Below are 19,764 nucleotides of genomic sequence, written 5' to 3'. Positions count from 1 at the left end.
ACTGGCCAAAATACTCTCAACAAGATCAGGCCTGGGAGGGACCTTCCCATCATGGGGTGACTCCAGAGGAATACGGAAATGCACTGACAAAGTACCCCGAGAAAACCTTGCTTTTTTAATACACTATAACAAACAGGTGATGTCATTGTTTGTTGTCAGACCTTACTAACTCCAGATGAAGGAGCTAAGTTTGAACCTTGTCCTCTGCCCCGGTCAAGACAAGATTAATGACTGGGCCTCTTTCTTCAAGGTTTGCATCTTATCTCATTTGGCTGTATTTCTCTTTTGACTACCAAACTACACATTTCTTTATACTAAACTAAACAAACCAATTATTTACAATGCCTGGTGCCCAATTAACTATATTTTCTTTATTTCTGTTACCTCAACCCAAACCTTAAATGAGATAACACTGGTATTTTTAAGGGTCACTACAAGATTAACACAAATAACTTGTGTTTTCTCATGATCTCATCCTTTTACATGCTTCAGTCCTACCACTCATGCTAAAAATACAAACTCAGTTTGAAACCATAGCCTGCTTAAGCCTAATGTGGGCCTATTTTACTACAGTTGGCAACCTTTTCAAAGTTGGCTGCCTTAATCCTGGGCATCAGAATCAATATTTAGGCAGATCATACAAAAACTGGGGGAGCTATAAATAATGAAGAGCAATCTGGATCGCTTGGTATTCTGGGTGTGAACAAACTATGTATTTTAATACAGCTAAATGGAAACACATAGGAGCAAAGAATGTAGGCCATACTTACAGATGAGGGAGACTATCCTGAGAAGCAGTGACTCTGAAAAAGATATGGGGGATGTGGTAGATAATCATCTGAATGTGTGCTTCCAGCATGTTGCTGCGGTTAAAGGAGATGGGAATCTGGAGTAGGAGTAGAGAGGTTCTTTTACCTCTGTATTTGGCACTTGAGTGACCCCTGCTGGAATACTGTGTTCAGTTTTGGTGCCCACAAGTTAAGAAGGATGTTGATAAATTGGAGAGGGTTGAGAGAAGAGCCACAAGAGTGGGGAAGTTCTATGGCCTGTGTTGTACAGGAAGTCAGACTAGATGATGACCGTGTCCCCTTCTGGCCTTTATACAGGACACATCTTGTGAGAAGCTGCAAAGTTTTGACAAATAAAAATAACATTTTATAAAAGGTTTATTGAAATAAACCAATGTGATTGGTTGTTGCATCCTTACAGCAACTTCAAGCTATGTAGCGAAACTGTTATATTTTGAACAAGCATTCAGTTTCTCCCAAGTATCCTGGTTGAAGAAGTTTTGTGTTATAAAAAAGAAAAGTATGTTAAGAAGTTTATGTACCTTTGTATTCTGTGATTTTTTGGAGGTGGGGGAAAGGGGAGAATTATGAATATTTGCAGTAAACATTTCAGTTTGACTCAGAATTGCCATTGCTGGTTTAACAAAAAGTTTAGGCCTTTTTCTACTGAATCATGAGAATTGTAATGGTTTTTTAAAAATTTTAATACTTTCAGAGGTTTTGTGAAACTGAAGTACTTTGATTTTTCTGATGTAATGTAACATGATGTACCTACCTATATACATGTATGTGTGTCTACATACAGTTTAGTCACATGGGGCTTTGTCTTTTGTTGATCCGTATAGGCAACATCACAAAATCATTATTAGTTATTGTGAAAGCTTCTTGAACTGTTGTGTTATACTCCCTTCTACCATACAAAGGAAAACCCCTCTGGGTATATGCATTGCAGATTAGTTGTTTCAGGATCTATGTACAATAAAATCTATTTGGGGAAGGCTCTTAAGAGATAAGTAAGCTTCACAAAGCCTTTCAAAACTATTATTTTATTTTAAAATGGGCTAGAACAAACTTTGGGTTAAATGACACGTTGAGCCTGAAAAAGAAGTATCTTTTGCTTTGTGTCATAACTGTCTAGATATTTTCCAGGTTAACTGGAAAGTTTCTCTAAATCCTGAAGTGTTTTAACATTTCCTAATTGTGGATTAGTTGCTTAGACTTGCAAGTTATGTTTACATTTTGAAACAAACTGTTTAAAAATAATTTCTTCCTGCATTTACCTACTGAGACCTGAAGTATGCATTTTGTTTCCCATGGAAGAATTAATGACATGACAAACAGCTATTGGAAATACTTTTTCTATAATGTTTATGGTGTCATTAATTTTTGTATAATAAACATAGAACTTTAAACTCAGATTTAAAGGGATAAGTAATTAAGTTTTTTTTAAATATTTAGTTTTAAAGTTTAAATGTATTTTAATGTCAAGGTTTGTTCATATATTTTGTATTTCAAGGTTTGTTCGTGTATTTTGTTCTTGATTTTTCATCATAACCATGTTATATTTAATTTACAAAATATACTCAGTTTGGGAGTGGTTTTCAAAATTGTCAAAGTGAACATTGGAGCAAAAGTCCCATTGGAAGTTCTCTTTAAATTCATATTCTTGTCTTTGGTAAATAGGCTTCATTAACAGCATTCTGTTTACATTAGGGTTCATTTATGAATAATGCCCAAAGAATCATCTCAATCATAATGTCAATACTCTGTCAACATAAAATAGCTGAAATGAAACAAATCTGCACCCAAAACTCAGATACCTAGAGGATTTAGAGGGCTTGGGGTGGATGGAAAGAGAAATAAATATTTGATACTTTTTATGATATGACATTTTTATTTAAGGGAAAAGATTTTAAATAGATTTTTATACCATGCATATTATAACTGACGTATGATGAAATTTTAAGACACTAATTGTTTAATGGAATCTGAATTACCCATTAGGCTTTTAAATTCCTGTTGACCTTGATCTAAGGGATTAACAGCAGCAAAGTATTTTAACATGCATTAAAATTCATTTTTTTCTGCCAGTATAAATGTCAGACCTTTATTTTCACTTTGCTGTAAAGCTTTTTGTAATTTATATGTCCATAAATATCTGTCAAACAGATACGGAAGCCAGTGAGGTCTAAACATTGTGGCGTGTGCAATCGATGTATAGCAAAGTTTGACCACCACTGCCCATGGGTGGGTAACTGTGTAGGTAAGTGATTGCTCAAACATGGAATCTTAACAAATAGAGAGGGGAAAAATACAGTTAGGTCAGTTTGTCCACCCCTTTCTCAGTGCAGGATCGTTCTCTACAGTATATTCCTCTATACATTGTAAATTCTTGTTTTAAATTACCACAGTAACATGGTTTCTGACAACTTCCTGGGAAAGACTATTCTAGGTCTTCAGTTTCACCAAAAGCATCTTGATGTTCAGCCTAAATTTTCTTTCTTTCTGATTCATTGCATTATTCACAGTTCTCCTCTCTGTTACCAATCCACGCATAGGTACTTCTAGCTTTGTTTCTGAGGGCTTACCTATATGGAGCAGAAATGTGCACTGGAGGGGTGTGCACTAACTGACCCATGGTGTTCCTGCTGACATGAACTAAAATGTTTGCATCACCAGGCTTTACACAGGCCAGTTCACATATGACACGTAAGTGTCCTTTAGAAAGCAAACCCCTCTGGTGCACATTTCTGCTCTGTGTAGACAAGTCCTAAGTAAATTGCTTTCATCCCTATTTAAACATTTTATTTCAGCTATAATTATAACACCACATAAACAGTATGTAAGTATGTTTTTGTCAAATATGAACTCTAAAGCAAATCGTTAATCACATTTTCAGATACTTATCAATACAGCAGCTTTTTCATTTGCTACAAAAACAAGAGCGCATATACTGACTGCAGTGGTGACTATTCTCTTTAATATATATATGAGGTGAAGCGTGGAGTACTAGGAAATTAAAGTCTGGGTAACAGGGAAACTCACAAAGAAGTATTTTCCATTAGGGAACTGTAGTCAAGTGCTCAATTAATTCTTGCTATGTGTCAGTAGATTCAAAATGGCTTCCCATCTAGGTGGATTTTCTACTCCTGGGGAATTTCTGCACAAAAAAAAAAAAATTCTATGCACAATATTTTAAAATTCTGCACAATTCTGAATAGTTCATTTGTCAAAATAACACGATATAATCATGCCAGTTTCAGTTATTTTGGTAAATTATTTCAAAACACCTTCAGCAAGGAAGTCTGAAATAATACAGACAACAAAAAAGATTCAGGAAATGTTTTTTTTTTTACAAATAGATTCCTTACTAGGCATATTAATACAGAACTTTGCGTAATAATTCATTTAAACTACAATACAGAACTGTATTTCCTGCACCCCTCAGAAGCAGTACAAAGGCTTGGGGGAGTCAGGGGAGCTGAGGGAGAGGGAAGTAATTGCTGGGAAGGATCCTGGCAGTGAACCTGGAGGGTTGTTGCGTGTGGGTGAGAGTATAGAACAATTCTTTTGACTCTCATTCAGTCAGGCACATCTGCCCCCGTACCTCTACACCATCCCCATGTTTCCCTGCACCACCCTGTCCCCATGTGGCCCTGAAACTGTTCTTTGTAAGCTGCGCACTTGGGTGGCTGCGCAGGAGAGATTAAAGTGCCTCCCAGCTGATTAGCAGAGCGTGCACAACCAGCAGCATGTGTTCGGGTGCCCCTCCTCTCTCTCTCACACACACAACACACACACACACACAGTCTCTGTGTCTCTCACACTCACCTTCTAACATATACTTGAGGTACTTCCAACATCATTCCTCATATATTCTTTGCTTATAAAAACAACATTACAACATGTTTACAGATGAAGGAAGCTGTTTGATTTTGGAGGAAGGAAGTGCCTTGTGTGCTTGTTCTAATTTTTATGTTTGAGTTTTCTGCTTCTGCTTATTTATTTGTTCATTTCACTTGTTAAAAGCACTTGATTATTTTTTGCCTCTGGAGGAAGCTCTTGGTTTAATCGGCAAAATATTTGACATAAATGACCAATTAAGTGCTCTGCTTCTTGGATACAGAGGGACACATCTTTTGTAGCCTATTATCGTCTGCAGTGTCTGTGTGGTTAGTGCACATCCTTGGGTCATTGGAGTGCTGTACTAGTGAATGTATTCTACAAATTGAGGGAAAGTAGAGAAGTTCCGAATAGTGTATATATACAAATAAACATATCACAATATTAGAAATGCATCTATCAGGTATATTAACACATGTAAAAGTGGTTTCATTTTGAGCAAATGCTGTTATGGTATGGTATGGTATGGGTCATTCACTCAATTTTAAATTCAATTACAAGTAGAATTTTTTTTTAAATTTCATTCATTAATATAACCAGTTTTTTTAACAACTTGTTTAAACTAAATTGTTGTCTATCCATCTTTTGTATGTTTTCTTTTCAGTTGGCTGTCAAGCAGTTTAAGGTCAACTTTTCCTATACCTTTAATTGTCAAAACAGGATGTGGATTTTTGTCCAGATTTCTATTTTTTGTCCGTCTTATTAAAAATACCTGCCCTCTGCTGCCAAGAAACAAAAGTAATTCAGTATTTTTGAGACATACCAAAACAGTTTTTGAGCTCTTCCTGGCTCTGCAACAGCTGTTAACTAACCAGTTCCTAAAGCTGTGTTGATATCAGTAAAGCAGATCGTAAATTACACAAGCATGTGTGAATTTCAGCTGCAGTATGGTAGGAGCACAGAAAAATAAAACAATGTTTGGCCCTACTGAAAGGGCAAAGTTGTAAGGGAGAAAAACACCTATTTTCAAGCTTCTAAGAAGTCATATAGATTTTACAGACTAATGTAATGTTTCTGGAGAGTAATGTTTCCATATAAAGTAATTAGCAGTGTTGTCTTAAAATAATTTAAATTGAATTCACATGTACATCAGCCCTCAAGCGTATTACTGACCTTTTCTCAAGGTGGAAGAAATTAATTCCTGTTGTTTGTGTTCATCTTTAGGGGCAGGGAACCATCGCTATTTTATGGGCTATCTGTTCTTTTTGCTTTTTATGATCTGTTGGATGATTTATGGCTGTATCTCTTGTGAGTAAATTTTTTCTTAATTGTTTTTAAGTACAATATTTCATTTAGTTCCTCCTATGAGTGTTTGCACTATCAGAGTTATACTTTGATATCATTTTTGTATTGGGATCATAGAATATCAGGGTTGGAAGGAACCTCAGGAGGTCATCTAGTCCAACCCCCTGCTCAAAGCAGGACCAATCCCCAACTGAATCATCCCAGCCAGGGCTTTGTCAAGCCTGACCTTAAAAACCTCTAAGGAAGGAGATTCCACCACTTCCCTAGGTAACCCATTCCAGTTACCTCCAGGAATTGAGGTATGCTTTAGTAACTGCCCAGTTTAGGTGTTCTAGAAAGAAGAATACCTAGTTATTACAGAAAAAATATCTAATTAAGAATTCTATGTAGTCCTTGTTACTGTTATTCCATACCCTTCATTAACTTACTATCATCTCTGTGAATTTAAATTACAGCTGCTTAGAAAGGGAGGGAGAAATTGGGAAGATTTTTGCAAATTATTTCCATATTTCATTAAAAAAATTGCTCTTTGTCAGTTTTCTGATCAGTTCAAATTTAAATAGTACATTGATATATAGAAAAAATGTGTGATCTGAGGATTTTATATGATTTTTAAATCTATAATTTTTTTTTCTTCTTCCAGACTGGGGAATCCACTGTGAGACTACTTACACAAAGGATGGATTGTGGACATATATTACACAAATTGCCACCTGTTCACCTTGGATGTTTTGGATGTTTCTAAATAGTGTGTTTCATTTCATGTGGGTGGCTGTGTTACTCATGTGTCAGATGTATCAGGTATGAAAAGGCACTTTATTTGTTACTTATTATAGTCAACCCTGAATATTAAAAGTAAATTTGCATTCCCATTACATCAAATATTCCTTTTCAGTTTACTTAACATTGTTATAAAACAAGGTTCAGTGATCACAGAAACAAGGTTTGCAGAGGGAATAGAAAGCTGATTGTGTTGTCAGTCATAGGGGTTGCCTCATTTAGGATAGGGAGGGGATCTAGGGTCACCAAGCAAAAGGGGAATTGTTTTATTGGGATTTGAAAGAGTGTGAAGTTCTTTGTATACATGTACAAGTGATCATTTTAGTAAGAGTGAAAGGGATCAGAAGTTTCTATTCAGTAGCTCCCTTGACAGCCATACAAGTGAAGATAGTTTAAATAGGACAGTCATTGAATTAGATTATAAGGCTTTCTTCAATCACTTTTGGCTGACATTTTCTTGGTTTGAAACCTTGGATAATTTTTTTCAAAAGTGCCTAAGTCACATTTTTAAGAGCAATTCAGGCACTTAGGCTCCTAAGTCCCATTGACTTTCAATGAGACTTAGCCTCCTAAGTCACTTTTCAAAATGGGACTTAGGCTCTTCAGTCACTTAAGTGCTTTTGAAAACTGTACCCTTATTTCATATTACATGGTAAAGCCTGTTGCAAATTATTAGTGCTTCTAAATGGCACTCAAAGAGATTTAAATGCTGATACTCTTTCACTTATCACCTTCATGACGCTCCTAGCTTTTAGTGGAGCAGTCATCAGGAACTTGAGACTGCTTGGCTTGTCTACATGGCACGGCACAGCTCTCTAGAGGGGTGTGATTTATAAAGCACTCTAACATGTTGTGGTCTAATTGTCCCAGGTAGACCCTGCTGGCATGCTCTAAAAGGTATCTAATTTGCATCTGCATAGTCTTGTTTCAAAAATTCAGTGCAATGGTTTATATGTCAACAGTAACTGTTCATTGTTAATGATTTTAGCAGAAGCTTCCAGCTAAATTGACTCCCACCGGGGTCCTCCCAGGTGCTGAGGTCCCCAACTTACCAAACTTCCAGTTTTTTCCTCTTACAACATTTTCCATGTAGTTCCTTGTCATAAAAAAAAGCTAGGACTGTCAAGCGATTAAAAAAATTAATTACGTTGTTAAACAATAATAGAATACCACTTATTTACATATTTTTATATGTTTTCTACATTTTCAAATATATTGATTTCAAGTACAACACAGAATACAAAGTGTACAGTGCTCACTTTATATTTATTTTTAAAACAAATATTTGCACTGTAAAAAACAAAATAAATTCACCTAATACAAGTACTGTAGTACAATCTCTTTATCATGAAAGTTGAACTTACAAATGTAGAATTATGTGCAAAAAAACCCCTTCATTCAAAAATAAAAAAATGTAAAATTTTAGAGCCTACAAGTCCACTCAGTCCTACTTCTTATTCAGCCAATCGCTCAGACAAACAAGTTTGGTTACAATTTGCAGGAGATAATGCTGCTGGCTTCTTGTTCACAATGTCACCTGAAAGTGAGAACAGGCATTCGCATGGCACTGTTGTAGCCGGCGTTGCAAGATATTTACGTGCAAGATGTGCTAAAGATTCGTATGTCCCTTCATGTTTCAACCACCATTCCAGAGGACTTGCATCCATGCTGATGATGGGTTCTTCTTGATAAAGATCCAAAGCAGAGCAGACTGAAGCATGTTCATTTTCATCATCTGAGTCAGAAGCCACCAGCAGAAAGTTGATTTTCTTTTTTGGTGTTTCAGGTTCTGTAGTTTCCGTATCAGAGTGTTGCTCTTTTAAGATTTCTTAGTGTGCTCCACGCCTCATCCCTCTCAGATTTTGGAAGGCACTTCAGAATCTTAAAACTTGGGTCGAGTGCTGTAGCTATTTTTAGAAATCTCACATTGGTACCTTCTTTGCATTTTGTCAGATCTGCTGTGAAAGTATTCTTAAAATGAACATGTGCTGGGTCATCATCCGAGACTGCTATAACATGAGATACATGGCAGAATGCGGGTAAAACATAGCAGGAGACGTACAATTCTCCCCCAAGGAGTTCAGTCACAAATTTAACAAACACATTAATTTTTAATGAGCATCATCAGCATGGAATGGTGGCCAAAGCATGACGGGTTATACGAATGTTTTGCGTATCTGGCATGTAAATACCTTGCAACTCGGGCTACAAAAGTGCCATCCAAACACCTGTTCTCACTTTCAGGTGACATTGTAAATAAGAAGCTGGCAGCAGTATCTCCCATAAATATAAACAAACTTTTGTCTTAGCGATTGGCTTGACAAGAAGTAGGACAGAGTGGATTTGTAGGCTCTAAAGTTTTACATAGTTTTGTTTTTGAGTGCAGTTATATAGCAAAAAATTTCTACATTTGTAAGTTACAGTTTCCCGGTAAAGAGATTACACGATAGTCCTTATATGAGGTGAATTGAAAAATACAGTTTCTTTTGTTTATCACTTTTACAATGCAAATATTTGTAATAAAAATAATAATATAAAGTGAGCACTGTACACTTTGCATTCTGTGTTGCAATAGAAATCAATATATTTGAAACTGTAGAAAAGCATCCAAAAATATTTAATAAATTTCAGTTGGTATTCTGTTTAACAGTGTGATTAATTTTTTTAATCACAATTAGGTTTTTTTAGTTAATCATGTGATTAATTGACAGCCCTAAAAAAACCCTGTGGCACAGGGAAAATATAGAGGAGTAAAATAAATTTAATTTGATATCAAAATAAATTATAGATGCAATACTGTACTACTTGTATTATTCAATTTCATCTTAATTTAGTAAAAACATTCATCCTTAGTTTAGCAGAAACTGCCACAGAATTTCCAGTTTCTCCTACTGGAGCACACAGATATGAATGGCTTTGCCACAGAAGTTGCATTTAGCTTGCAGCAGAGTATGTGTTGCCTACCCCTAGACTATAGGTTTGTCTACATTGGGAAACTAGCCCATTGCTGATAGTGGTTGTCAGTAGTAGGTCTTCACTGTCTCTTTTTCAACTCGTGTTTGCAAACTGTTTAATTGCTTGTGTAATGGGACAAAAATATTTAACACCATTGCAGAAGGCAGGAGTGAAACATGATTAAAACAGTTCAGTGAAACATGATTAAAACAGTTCAGTACTGTGAGTGCATACAAGTTGTGTAAGTCTGGTCTCAGTTATGCATTGTATAACTAACTGGACAAAACCTTTTCAATGGAATCTACACTAATAGTTAAACAGTTTCCAGCACCAGTTGAGGGGACCCATTGTTAACTATTGTCAGCAGTGGTGATTTTCCTAGTACGTATATAGTCTAAAAATAGTAAGTTGGGTCTACATATTGTTAGCTCAATGCAAAATTAGTTCAGGCTCTTGGCTGGTTACATAAAATAAAAGTAATAGAACTACAAATGCATATAATAAAGAAATAAATTGTGTGTATTTGCTGTAGATCAGAGTAGTTACAGATGAGATCCAGTTTTGTAAACCTAACTTTACTCTTCAAAAAAAGTCTATGTATACATCTCTGTAAAGTACAATACAAAACATCAAAGTTGATACTATGCAGGTAATATTTCTTATACCAAGAACTATATTAATTTTTCAAAGTCAATAGGTTATTTACGTATATTTTGGTATAGTTTGTGGAAAGGATGGTGGCAGTTATAAATCCATTCTTAAAGCTCTCAAAAATGATAATGGGAGGCATACACATGCATGGGAGGGTTGAACAGACATCTAGACAAGGAAAGAGCTATGTAGCTGTTCCATTGGGAAAAGAGTACTCCTGAAGGGATTCTGCGCCAAAAAAATTAATAATCCTGCAAAATTCTCCATATTTATTTGTCAAAATAATGCAATATAATCAGACCAGTTTCAATTGTTTTGGTAATTTATTTAAACTACAATACAGAAAAAAGTCACAATAACTATTCAACATTACCTGAACACATGAAAGATAAGTTACAAACACTTGGTAACTGATACCCTGCATTCCAGTTATAATCCTGGATTGTCATTTAAATTACATTACAGAACACCAAACGGTGGGGGGGGGGGGAAGAAAAAGTAGAATGTCATTTTAAATTGCTCAGATTTTCACACATGAAAGTCATTCAGCTTTGCTAATCATTGTCCTGGACCTGGCTGGGTACTTTGGGAAGTGCTTGGTTCTGATTGTCCTGACATTGTATTGACTGCTTGGTAAATATTTTATTTGCCCTCAGTCTTTTTTTTTTTTTTTTTTTTTTAATGGATAAGTAAAATAAATTCTGAGCTGTAATCTAACTAACTCCATTGTGCCACTTTGGCACAGGAAAAAACACATAGATCTTCCTAGCTGATTCCCTTACTGTCATTTATAAGGCTTTACATCACTCTGGCAATGTAGTGGCCTTAAAACTTTTAGAGGTTTTATGCTCCTGGGGGAATTGTCTGAGAATGGGAACAGTTAACTAACAATAGGAACATTAACAATATTACTGTGCAGGCAGGCTGCTACATTTCTGCCTCCAGGACAAAGTCTACCTCATGCATAATAAAAAGCCCTACCCCTCCACGCCAGGTGAGCCTTAGTAGCAAGTGAGAGGGACAGAGTTTCTCTCACTTGTTGGCAGGCACACACGCCTAGCCCCACCCACTGATGGTGATCAACGTCTCCCACACAGGCACCTCTTCCCCCCCCCCCCCCCCCCCCAGTGATTTGCATGTCTGAGTCTGTTACAGGCACACTGGAACACACGCGTTGCCAGGGAAGAGGTGTATGTCCCCCTGCAGATTTCTTTTCCATTTTTCTGTGCCCGGGGGGGTGGGGCACAGAAATACGCGGACCATATAAATTCTCTGCCCCTAGAGAGGTGCAGAATTCTGTCAGGAGTAAAAGATGCACTATACTGAAACAATTTTCATGCATTTTGTGCGTTTTCCTCACTAAGAATCACTGCGTATTCACGTATCCCACTGAAATCAATGAATATGTTCACATAATATGTAATTCTAGAAATAGAATTAGATTCTTTGAATTTTCTCACACTAAAGATCTCTTGTGATCAGACATTTAGCTTTTCCTTTGAATGTAATTGTCAGTCTTCTTTCCCAGACACCTCATTACCATGTCTGACCAGCACTCTTGTAACACAGACTGATACTCTAACCAATACCCAAAACAGTAGCATGGATGAACAATATGTCTGAGTAGTCTTGGAATGAGCCAAACAGTTCAATATGTTCTGTGGGGGCTGGGATCTGTATTTCAAATGTTCCCATGTCTGCCCATCTAATGAGACCATTGTGTGTTTTGCACAATCTGTCAGTACAAAAGCCAAAGGAGGAAAGTTTATTAAAATATCCTAACAAAATCATAGGCCAAGTGTTTGTAGTTAATGGAATTATCAACTACAGGTTTAGACAGGAAAATAATATTCAAATACATCACATTAGCTGTATTTTCCTTATCTATTCTAACAGTAAAGAACAAAGTCTTATCACAAGTCTCTTCACAAGGGCTTAGTTACCACTTCAGTGTTTCCCGTTATATCAGAAATAAGATCCACACTCCAAACTTTGAAGTAAACTATCAGGCATCTCAGCTTTTTCCTTCTCTCCTGTAACGATGATTTAGAGCAACCACAAATATAGATTCCAAGTTTATACTTGTGAACCAGGGCCACCACACTACCTTCCAGTGGGATTTCCTGCCCAAGATAAATGAGCCAGGGTGACCATATCTATTCAGTGTGGCTTCCAAACCAATATAAAGCACCAGAGTACTAAAGCAACGTGAACATGCAACTTTCCAATGTGCCTTCCAATCCCCAATAATCCCAGGATCCATTAAACTCCATACATAAATTACTTTAGAATGGGATATGTTGGTAGATATTTCTTCAAATTCTATGGAACCTGGAAGAACACTTTTTTCTCACGGTGCCTCATGAAATGCTTTACACCCTTAAATGTGATGAAGACAAAGTTATTATAATTGTAGTATTTAATACTATTTACAAGGCAGAAAACATGCAGTGTAGGAAATATGAAAAATGAAACGTGCAATAACTTCATTATTAAATGTGTCCAAATAATTATTTTTACGATTGTGTGAAGGAAGATAAAAGGTAACTTAAAAGAACTTGCCAAAATCTGTTCTTAGAGATCCTAACTTGGCCTTCCTTAGGAGCTTTGTTCTCTGCTTTTTTAACTCCACAGCCCGTCTCTTGATTCCTCTTTGATGGCTTGAAAGTAAAGTTGACTGATCCCTTGACTGACCATTCTGATGGGATCACTCTCCTATCATTCTTTACCACTCTCTGTCCTGTCTTCCAAACAGCTTCCTTATTCCCTGGAGAAGATTAAAAGACCTAGCCAAGATTTTCAAAAATGGTTTCCTAAAGTTAAACTCCTAAATAAGTGGCTTGATTTTTTAAAAGAGAATATGAGTACTCAGGAGTTCTCATTCATTTTTGAAAATCAGGCCTCTTCCTGGAGAACCTGGCCATAGGTGCCTAACTTTAGGCTTTCATTTTTTTTAAATCATGTCCTCTTTCTTTAGATACCTGTCTGTTAAAGGGACAAAACTTCAGTATATCCAGAAAAGGCAAGTAAACCTGAGTGTAATTTCCTGAATGCTCAGGATTCTCAGACCTGGCTTGTTGATCCCATAACATGGGGCTGAGTTACCATATGACACTAAGAATTCTAACGTTTTAGCTTATGATAGTGCTCCTAATTGTTAAGGGAGTTCTACTACTTTTGTTTCCAGTGTTGCACATGCAATACACTACAGTAAATCCAGGCCTTGCATAATTGAAGACTTCTTCAGACTCCCCCTTTTTAAGACAAAACAATGATGGAGTAGTTGCTGAAAACTGTTAACACTGCTTGAGCCAAGTGACCCATGCAGAAGGTGTTTTCAGCCCAATTTATTATTTCTTTTAGGGGAAAAAACTACAAAAATATCTCACAGTTACTTTAAGTATCAGCGCCAAGAAGGAAGAAGAGTTGTTTCAAAATTGTTTAAGATAATTCCTAAATATCTACTATAATAAAAATAATTGCTTATCTTATTTATTATTTCCAATATAGATTATTAGGGATTTTTCTTCTGGATATCAAGATTTATTAAAAATGAAAACTACTACACAATTTGACACAGCTGGTTCTGTTCACTCAAGAAAGACTCGAATAACGCAGGTGGTTGAAATGTACAGGCAGAGTGATGCAGCTTGCATTGTGTGTGGTCCCACACTAAACAGCCCTGTGGAGTCTTTTTTCCAGCCTTTCTCTCTCCTGGTTTGCCTTTAATTTTGGAAATTCTAAGTGTTTGTTTGCGTATCTCCCATCTTTTCTAGATATCTTGTTTAGGTATCACTACCAATGAAAGGATGAATGCAAGACGATACAAGCACTTTAAAGTCACAACAACATCTATTGAAAGCCCATTCAAGTAAGTTTATAAAAATGTGTAAAACGCTATTTCTCATATGGATAGCCAAACCACAAATGAACTTCACAACTGAATGCTGAAAACTGTCTTCCATATGCTGATAGGATCCCAAAATTTCAGTTTTTAAAAGCTGAATTTGAACAGCTATTTTTACCATAAGCTAATGTATCTGATTATGGAAAGTGACTTATAATTACTATTAATATTTCTAAATGAATCCAGCCATTGATGATTTAACATAAAAAAAATTTTTGCTCCCAGGAGGGTAATAGTCTTGGTAAAAAAAATTAGAAAGCACCTTCCTTGTAGGGGATGCTGCTACTTCACTAAGTTTGTTTTTGTGCTAGTAAAAGGACTTGCCTTCAACATTTCTTCTCAAGTCCCACCATGCAAACGAAATTAGCAAGTGAGACTAGTAACATGACTTCTTGTGGTCATGACCTTTCTAGAGATGCAGCACAGCCGCAATCAGATTTCTTTTTGTCTGGGGAACACAAGGCTGTGCCCAGAGCAGATGCAATGTATTGCTTTCCTCATGATTTCAAATTCCACATCCTGTAGCCATTTCTATCAGCTTAGGAGCTTTTAGAGGATGTGCTTCTTAAAATGATGAAACAAGTGTTTGAACTGACTAAATAAGCACTGCCTACAAGATGGAGCAAAGGTGTCAACCACGGTTTGTTTACTCAATGTCCTTTCAGGAATTCAGATATTCTCGTTGTTACTTCTGATCTTTCTAGTCTACATCCTGTTACCTAAGTTTTAATTTCCAGAAAATCAAGGCCTACTCAGCTTCAGTGTAATTACAAGCAAAAAGAAACTTTCTGATGAAAAATCAATTTCCTTCCTGAGATTTTTTTACATATTAGAGACTGTAAAACTTTAAGAAATTGACAATGAGCTCTATGATGTAACAGCTGTTGGACTTGGAAGCTATCACTCTTGTCTAGGTCCACAGAGATGTGTATACTCTATATTTTGTAGTGTTCAGGGGTTCACACTGATCTTTGATCTGTAGCCTATGAACCACCACATAATCTGAAGACCAGTATTAATTAAATTGAAGGTGATCCTGGGAGGACAATCACTTCATATTCATGTCTGGCACTTCTTAATGATGCAGCGATGCCTTTTGGATAGGGGACTTACGAAGTTATCCATGCCTTTGCCACTTCCAGAATGGAACCATTCTGCCACTTCCAGAATGGTTCCAATACACTCTGTGTGGGACTAGCTTTCAAGACCACTCTGAAACTTCAGCTAGCGTAAAACGTGGCCGCCCAGTTAGCAATGTTTGTGGCATGCAATATATTACACCTGTGCACTGCAGATTACCTTGGCTTCCAGTTCATCAATGGGTGTAGTTCAAGGTGTTGATTTTTGTCTATAAATCTCTAGATAGTTTGTGTCTTAGCTTCTTCATACTCTGTACTTTGGAAGCTCTTGTTCTCATATTTCCCTAAATTTCAATGTTATTTGTGGTCTTAGTGGATGGCACCGATCTCTGAACTTTGCTTTCCTGTTGGTTCAACAGAGCATGACCTTCAGGATGCATTGTAATGCCTGTTTTATTGGTTCAAACTATTTATTGCCTGTGGTGGGGTAGAGATTGGTTCCTGGTTCAGGAATTTCTCTTGAGCTGATTCAGTTTTGTTATTTTTGAGTTCATGTAATTTTACAGTCTATGCTTAGAAGTTGTAATATTCACATATTATAAAATGGAAAAAATAAAATAGGATTATCTGAGATTAAAGGCAGGATAATGCTGCAATTCTTTTTATTTAATGTTCTGTTGTTGCTATTGTTTGCTTTGTCTATCAAATATATTCTAGTAAGTCTTTATTTCCCTCTCATTTTTTCTTAACTTTAAGATAGGATGATGTCCAGTCATTGTTGTATAACCCTGGCATACTTGGGGAATGGCTGATTTAAGGTTAAAGAGTCAGTTGTGCTCTCAGAGATTCAGCGTCCACTTTGGGTTTTCTACATTTGGGGAACTTTTTGGAGAGCAAGCAGACATGGTAAATTTGGAGGTAGACAAACTTGCACTATGCTAAGTGAATTGTGATGTTACTTACTAACATATGTCGTCTTGTTTGGTTTTTTTTAGCCATGGATGTATAAGGAATATTATAGACTTCTTTGAATTCAGATGCTGTGGTCTTTTTCGTCCTGTTATTGTGGACTGGACAAGGCAGTATACAATAGAATATGACCAAACTTCAGGAGCAGGCTACCAGCTAGTGTAGCACCACCTTCGTCCTGTGAGCATACCATATCTGAGTGGTGCCTGAAAATTTCTCTCTCTCGAATCCACATCCTTTGAACCGTAGCATGCTATGTGTAGGGCTAATGATGAATCTTACGATACCTTCTCTTTATCAGAGTTTTATTAACAAAGGTAAAAATGGACAGAATAAACTGCCAACCCTGATAAGGAAGAGGAGGAAGATCAAAAAGGGATTTTAACCATTCTTAACATGAGAATTATTCACAACAACATATTCACTGCATTTGTTGTTGGATTTTTTTATTTAACACCTTTTACAAAGGAGCATGAGATTATTAAAGTATTGACATACCTAGTCATGTTGTGCTGAACAGAAATATTAATTTCCCAATTTGAATAATTCCACTGGAGCAAGAATCTGGAGTCTAAAACTAAATTTCACAATGCAGTCAGACTTCATTAAGATTGCTGCATTTAAGTTCCTGTAATGTGATTTTATATTGATTTTCTGTAGTATTATGTACATGGGAAAATGTGCATTTCAATACTGTGATTAAAATCATGTGGTTTTATTGGGGATCCACTGTAATGTGTTAAGCTTCGGAAGCAGGGCACATGAGGATAATATAATGTTCACAAATAAGTGTGTTACCTATATTTTATGGCTATCAGCAGTTATGGCCATCTGTTTCCGGTACAGTGAAATACTTGTAATAACCTTGTTTCGAGGTTGTATAGTCTGAAAATAAACAGTTGCACAAGTAAGTAAAGCTCTTCTGTCGAAGTTAAAGCCCTGCTTAAGTGCATGATATACCTTTTAAAAATAGACCACAATATATACTATATGATATTCAGCAAAAAATAAAACAGAATTTAATTTGATATCTTTGAACAAATGATATAAGCCATTTAATACTAAGAGTGATCCAGTATAATATATTGCATAGTGACTGGAAAGGTTTGAAGAGAAGTTGTATAGGGGTACCAAAGATGTGAATGCAAAATCTTAGTAATGGAAAAGAAAGGTTTATAACCGTTTTAAATTCCATGTGATTGCAAAACAAATCGTGAAAACTGACTAAAACACTCATTTTCTTTGCATATAAAATGTTTGAATCCAAGCTTAAGTAAAGTGTGATCTCTGTTAATAGCACATATGAATGGAAAATCTAATAGGACATTCTGAAGAAGATGGTATGTCAGCAAGTGGAAATCACCCTTGAGATTTTTTTCTGTTAAGTTCTCACACTGCAAATATGTTTGAAAGGTAAGGAATGATCTGAAATCTCATTCCAAATGGGCTTTTTGTTTTTGAATGTGATGCACTGATTTTCTGTTATGGCGTTTTCCTATACTCATGGTGAATTATTCACTGTTTCCTTAACTATTGTTTACAGAGAGACTGAGACTTGGATTAGTTCTCTTTTAAGTGCTGTAGCAACCTAGTGGTTCGAGAAATCTGTGAAGGGAGTTTTCAGAGGGGACCTGAAAGTAGTTGATGAGACCACTGTAAAGAATGTGTATCTGTATATAAATAATTTATCAAATAGTTTTCTCTTTGTGAGTGCGTGTTAGTATATTTAAGGTTGCTCATTTCATTTTATCAACCAAAAAGTGTAGGAAGATATCTAATGAGCTTTTAGTGATGTTCAATATTGCTGTTAATAGGCGTTATACCCTGCAAATTCACTGCATGTTTGATGCTTGGCAAAATTAGCATTCTCTGTAATATGCAGATTACAAGTATAAAAGCAATCTAGTGGTATTCCAGCCCCTTGCCTTAGTAAGAGGACCAGTGAAACTGTAAATAGGTGATGTTCAGTATTTGCAAGTAGACATTTTTTTCTTTATCTGTTTCTTTGAACACAAGACACTCGCATAGTTTGCAAGTACCAGATATCAAGATTTACAGAAACGTAACGTTAGTGTACTTGAACGTTTAATACTGGGGGAAAAATCAACATTATCTTTTATACAATATTTGGGAGGAGTTGGTTACAGGGTGGCAAGGGGTTTGTGCCATTTTGTCAGAATTTAGAATTATAACAATTATTCTGTTAACATGAACAAAAACAAATGACACCATTATTCATCTTTTTAATTTCTAAATGGGAAAAAAAGCAGGAATAAGCCTTCAAAATTTCATTACTTATTTTACAATCAAAGGTAATGTTCTGCACCTCCAGGAAAAACTTTTTTCCTGTTTCTATTTGGGGTTGGCTGACATAAAGAACTTCAATCAATTGACAGTGTTTAGTAAATACCTTTCATAGCACCAGTCATCTGATGTTTAAAGTACATTATTATTTTAGTTGTCCAATTAACTAACAAAGTCTGTGTACCAGAATGTTTGCAAAACAAGGGTGGACTTTGGTGGTAATATGAGGTTAATTTTGCAGTTTTTAATTGAGCATAGCTCCCTAGTGGGAGTTATGCTTCATTATGCTTCATTCACAGTTTGGCTAATAGAAAATATAATAGGTTTAGAATCAACTTACAAATGTCCTGGATTTAGGGCATATAAATAATTCTAATACAAAGAGTTAATTATCTTGAGGAATACTGAGACCTATGACCTGAAACCATCAGAATGGGAAAAGCCATCTTTGCAGCCTTTTTCTGTCAAGTAAACTATTAAACTTACAATTTGCGTATTACAGCAAAACTACATCACTTCCAAAACTTCATGAAGCTGATCCAGACTGAAATCAGATCAGCTTTATCTCATCTAGGTTGAGTAAATGGAAATTTTGTCTCAGCCCTAAACATGTGCTGTTTCTTTGCAGGTTTCTGTGTTCTTTGGTGTCCACCAGATTTTCTTTTTGAAAATTAATATGCATAAAACAGCATCATTACATTTTAAGCTTATGGATACATTGTTTTGTATTTTATTTATAACTGTGCCAAGTATCATTTTACTACTGTCAGGATCTTGATGTATTACATGGTGAACAAAAATCTGTAAAATGTTTAATAAATTAGCTCTCCTTACATAAATTAAATCTGTGAAATTTTTGTAAGTTATTAATCAAATAAATATTGACTCTTAGTTTCAGTGTTTGTCTTGACTTTTTGTGTCACACTAAGTTTATTCAATAAGCTGTCTAGCTCCATCAGCAATATGGTTGAACAGTTGTCTCATGACAGGGTCTAAATGAACTTATGGTGCAGCACAGCACATTTCCAGATGTTATTTTGTCCAATGTAATTCTGAAGAGAGGATAATATAATTGTTTTCTACAGTGTTTTGAAAAAGAAAATAGCAATATCATAATACTGTAATATCTTGTATTTACTTTCGTAGCACCTTTCCAAAAAGATTCCCAAGTGTTTTACAGATA

At 35.9% G+C, this 19,764-nt stretch overlaps 1 protein-coding gene across 3 annotated transcripts in view; it reads left to right on the top strand.

Annotated features, from left to right (window-relative positions):
* ZDHHC17 (zDHHC palmitoyltransferase 17) overlaps positions 1–19,472 on the top strand; it is a 128,925-nt gene extending 109,453 nt beyond the window's left edge. Inside the window, exons 13-19 of one of the 3 annotated variants that reach the window (XR_013347832.1) lie at positions 2,958–3,051; positions 5,856–5,939; positions 6,580–6,737; positions 14,099–14,193; positions 16,304–16,457; positions 17,575–17,690; positions 19,210–19,472. Coding sequence is in view for 2 of the 3 variants with exons in the window: in XM_077832699.1 (XP_077688825.1) it covers positions 2,958–3,051; positions 5,856–5,939; positions 6,580–6,737; positions 14,099–14,193; positions 16,304–16,442 (570 nt within the window). In the remaining variant the exon portion in view is untranslated. Of the gene's footprint in view, positions 1–2,957; positions 3,052–5,855; positions 5,940–6,579; positions 6,738–14,098; positions 14,194–16,303 lie in introns of all 3 variants that reach the window. The other 2 variants (XM_077832699.1, XM_077832706.1) reach the window with 2 other exon arrangements.
* The last annotated feature ends 292 nt before the right edge of the window (positions 19,473–19,764 follow it).

Source organism: Eretmochelys imbricata, chromosome 1, assembly GCF_965152235.1.
Source record: "Eretmochelys imbricata isolate rEreImb1 chromosome 1, rEreImb1.hap1, whole genome shotgun sequence".
Taxonomy (NCBI): domain Eukaryota; kingdom Metazoa; phylum Chordata; order Testudines; family Cheloniidae; genus Eretmochelys; species Eretmochelys imbricata.
The sequence above is the reverse complement of the archived record's forward strand: the minus strand, read 5'-3'. Positions and strand labels throughout refer to the sequence as shown.